At 49.6% G+C, this 4,401-nt stretch overlaps 1 protein-coding gene across 1 annotated transcript; it reads right to left on the reverse strand.

Moving 5' to 3' along the window:
- Positions 1 to 1,665: 1,665 nt before the first annotated feature.
- On the reverse strand, positions 1,666 to 3,009 carry LOC129685651 (epidermal growth factor receptor substrate 15-like 1; the record flags this gene model as incomplete). Its single annotated transcript, XM_055619159.1, has 2 exons — positions 1,666 to 1,823; positions 2,776 to 3,009. Coding segments are annotated over 2 exons (392 nt in total), but the record flags the coding sequence as incomplete, so codon positions are not given.
- Between the last annotated feature and the right edge of the window lie 1,392 nt (positions 3,010 to 4,401).

Genomic DNA, 4,401 nt, shown 5'->3' on the forward strand with positions numbered 1-4,401 from the left:
CAGAGGGGCAGAGGGGCAGAGGGGCAGAGGGGCAGAGGGGCAGAGGGCAGGGCTGCACTCTCACTCTTCTTTAACATATCTGGAAGCTGTGCATGACTCAGCTGGGACGAGAGCTGTCCTGTGAAGGTCTCAAGACTCACTCTCTGCCCATGGTATCTACGCCCCCAGGAGCTTGCCTCTGGCCTCTGTCTCGTGTGGAACCAGGGAAAACAGGAGTGTCCTGGGCAAGCTGACAGTGAGTGACTGGTGAGTACAAGCACTTTCACTGTTGGTGATTGACCCAGCTGCTGCTAAAGTGCAGTCACTCGCCAAGGCACACACTGCTGTCTGCGGCTCCTCCAGGCTTGGGTGCAACCGCTCAGCTCTGAAGGAGTCAGCAGCCTGACTGAAGAGCTTACCCACTGACCACTGCCCCTGGGCTGCCTCTCCTCCCTACCTGGTTAAGATTACTCAAGAAGGTTCTTTCTGGCCATCAGGTGATACACTCAGTCAGAAAGCAGCCAGGCAGTCACTCAGGCCATGGTTCAGGACAAGCTAACAAAAACCTGGACCAGGCCAGTCACCTTGAGAAGGAGCCCCATTCTGAGATGCCAGCTCTGTCCAGCACTTAACAGGTAGGATGAAGGTGGCTCCTTCACCCAGCACCAAGCGTTTGTTGTACAGTGGCCATCATCTAAACTAGAAGAGCTGTAACTACTTGTAAGAGAACCCTGAAAGCGAGCCTGCTGGCTGGTGACCATCCCTGTGCTGGCTGTTTTTATAAACTTTCTATAACCTAGATACATCTGAGAACTCTTGAGACAATGCCTCCATCAGATTATCCTGTAGGCAGCTCTGTTGGGGGCATTTTCTAAATTAGTAACTGATATGGGGGAGCAGCTCACTGTGGGTGGTGGGCAGGTGGTTCTGAGCTGTATAAGGAGATTGAGCAAGCCATGGGGAGCAAGCCAGTAAAGCAGCAACTCCTCCATGGCCTCTGCTTCAGCTCCTGCCTCCAGGTTCCTGCCCTGCTTGAGTTCCTGCCTGATTTCTCTCAGTGATGGAATGTTATCTGGAAATGTAAGCAGAAATAAACCATTTCCATGTTGCTTTTGGTCATGGTATTTTTATCACAGAAATAGAAACCCTATCTAAAACAGTCCCCTATAGGAGGGCAGGGTTGGGAAGGTCGCTGGCTAGTCACCTACAACTCCCAAACACTGTATGTAATTCTGCCCTAATCTCATGTAGCCTAGGAGGTGCCAGGATCTATGAAGTATGGAAAGTTTACTTAAAAGGACTACTCCATCAATGCAGCTATGAAGGTCATCAGCCCCTTTGGCTGAGACTTCCTGGCAACAGAGCTACTTCGGGGGTCCCCATACTCTGGTGCCCCACTGGACTTCAGTGGAATATAGGTGGGTTTGTCCTTGGTGCCCTTCCTAGTGGGACCTTACTGGAACTGGCCCTCTTTGGGCTTACCAAAGTGGCAGGCAGAATGACTGTCACAGGTGGATGTGGCAAGGTAAGGCTTGTGGAGAGGACTGTCCCAACATAGCTCTCCAGTACCAAGTGAGGGCTGAGCCTACCTCCCTGTACACTGACACCTGGGAAACTGGAGCCTTCCCACCCAACCCTCTCTTACCCAGACTTTTACAGCCACCTCCACTGTGGCCCCATCCTTACCAGATGTGTGCCAGAAGGTTCTGTGTGAGGCCCGAGTGCATGAAGATCTCTTTCACTTCCTGGCCACTCACATAGCCATCAAGGTCTAGGTCTGTCTTTAAGAAGATCTCATCAAAGCGCATCTTATCTGCCGCAGGCACCACCCAAGCCACTGGCAGCTGAAAGAGGTTATAACAGTAACTTGAGAACCCTGTTCCAGCCCTTGGCCCTGCTCTACAGAGATCTCACAGAGAGTGTCAGGTCCATGCAGCTTGGGTCCCAGAACCTTGGCTATGGGCAACAAGGCAATAAAGAAAGAACAGACGCATAGACATACATACAGTGAAGTTTGCGTCAGTTGGGTTTCTCTGCTGCTACCATAACTGCTACCTGTAAACCCAGAACCACAGCATGGGGTAGAGGGTGAGCTAGACAGTATCAGGCTAGAAACATCCAGGAAGAAACTGCAGCTGATAGTCTCTGCATTTTAGTAATATTATCGCTTAGTTCTGATGGGGCTGAGGCAGAAAGAATACAGGAGTTTGTGGCCAGCTGTGAGACCCAGTCTTAGTGGGCACAGACCACATTTATCTGCTAGTGCCTGCTCTGTGCTGCACAGCCATGTCCTATGAAGCCTCTTTGGGCCCGACAGGCATGTCAGCATATGCCAGCTATCGAAAACCCTTGTGAACACCCAAAACCCTGAATCCCTTCAACAAGGATGTAAGCACTGGAGGGCACTGGCACCCTCAGGGTCCTGGAGCCCAGGCCCCACAGACACCAGGGAACAATTTCACTTATCTGAAAGAAAGCTCATTCTGAATCCTTATAATTTTAAGATTCTTTCTTGCTTTATTTACTTACTTGCTTACTTACCACTACTACTTATTTAATGTGTATTGGTGTTTTCCCTGCATATATCCATGTACCACATGCACAAGTACAGACTGCTGTCAGCTGCCATGTGGTGCTGGGAATTGAGCCTGGGTCCTCTGGAAGAGCAGTCAGTGCTCTTACTCACTAAGTCATCCCTCCAGCCCCGTACCTCTAGTAAATTTTTTAAAGAATTTGATCAGAGCTTTCTCTTTTTTGCTGTTGAGAAATGGTGCAGTAGGTGCTTTGGGCACTGACCTGAGTCTGCTTGACACTGTGCTTTGGAGACAGGCTCCCTGTGCTGTTGAGGCTGCTGACGCTGCCGTGGGATGGTGTGGAGCGGAGGCTGTCCTTGGGTGGGGGACTGGCAGGCAGCACAGGCACAGCGCCTGCAAATACCGTCTTCTTTCTCTTAGAAGGTGGGATAAGGGACGGGGGCAGAACGGAGGGCACTGGCTCCTTCTCCAGGGCGCGATACACCAAGTGCATAGCCTGTGATGCCAAGGAGAAGAAACATGCACTGAGGGAGTCAGGGGCCACAGAACACAACAAAAGTCTCATGCAGTAGTGGGAGCCATGGAGACTCCAAGAGGCTATGAGGAAGCTGCTAAGCTTGTCTTAGGCCTCAGCTTCCTCTGCAGCTTCAAAATGTATTCAATTTAGGCAAGTGAAGTGAGCACAGGAGACAGCCAGCTAGTCAAACTACAAGCCACTTTCTGAGGGTTCCTTTCTAAGAGTTGAGTTATCTCTGCTCTGAAAATATCAGGTAGGAAATTCCAGAAACAAAGACCACACTCTCTTTGTTTTTTTTTTTTTTTTTTCAAGACAGGGTTTCTCTGTGTATAACTTTGGCTGTCCTGGAACTCACTCTGTAGACCAGGATGGCCTTGAACTCACAGAGAACAGATGCCTATGCCTCCCCAGTGCTGGGATTAAAGGAGTGTACCACCACCAACCAGCCAAAGATCACATTCTATTATAGCACACTGCCATGACTGTTTGAAATAGGAGTCTCAGATTTCCCATAATGGCCTCATACTCACTAAATGGTTGGACTCCTGCTCTTCCTGCTGTGTCCACCATGTGCTGAGATTATGGGCATGCAACAGCATACTAACTCATGTGGCACAGGGTGACCCAGGGTTCTGTGCAGCTAGGCAAATACTCTCCTCACTGCAGCTCCAGCCTTTGCTGTAATTATTCACTGCAGTCACTATTAGTCACCTGCCAATCAAAACTCTATACAGTGAAGAGCACATGTATGTAACAGCTTTGGCTGAGTCTCCAGACACTTGCACAGCCCTTCAGCAGTATGACCACCAGCCCCAGGGTTGATTTAGAACTGATTTCCACAGTTCTAAAGCCTGGAGGTGCACGGACCATGAGAGGAGCTTCTATTTCAAAATACATGAGGAGACACAGAGTGTGACCCCAGAGAGTCAGTGCCAGACAACAGGCGACTATTGCACTGCAGGCAGAGGGGGACACTTTCTTTCTTTTCTTTTTTTCTTTCGGGTGTGTGTGTGTGTGTGTGTGTGTGTGTGTGTGTGTGTGCGCGTGTGTGTCACGGTTTCTCTGTGTAGCCTTGGCTGTCATGGTACTCACTCTGTAGACCAAGCTGGCCTCAAACTCACAGAAATCTGCCTGCCCCTGCCTCCCTAAGTGCTGGGATCACAGGTGTGCACCACCACTGCCTGGCAAGAGACACTTTCTAACTCATGTCTACAGATTTATTTATTCTGAGGCAAGGTCTTGATACGATGTCAGGATGGACCTGAATCCCAATACTCCTGCCTCAGACTTCTGAGTACTAGGATGATAAGCATGCATTGGAAGAAAAAAAAAAAAAAAAAACCCCACAGATTTTGAAGGTTTATTTTTATA

The sequence above is a fragment of the Psammomys obesus genome, unplaced genomic scaffold, assembly GCF_907164565.1.
Source record: "Psammomys obesus unplaced genomic scaffold, mPsaObe1.curated_primary_1811, whole genome shotgun sequence".
In the NCBI taxonomy this organism is placed as follows: domain Eukaryota; kingdom Metazoa; phylum Chordata; class Mammalia; order Rodentia; family Muridae; genus Psammomys; species Psammomys obesus.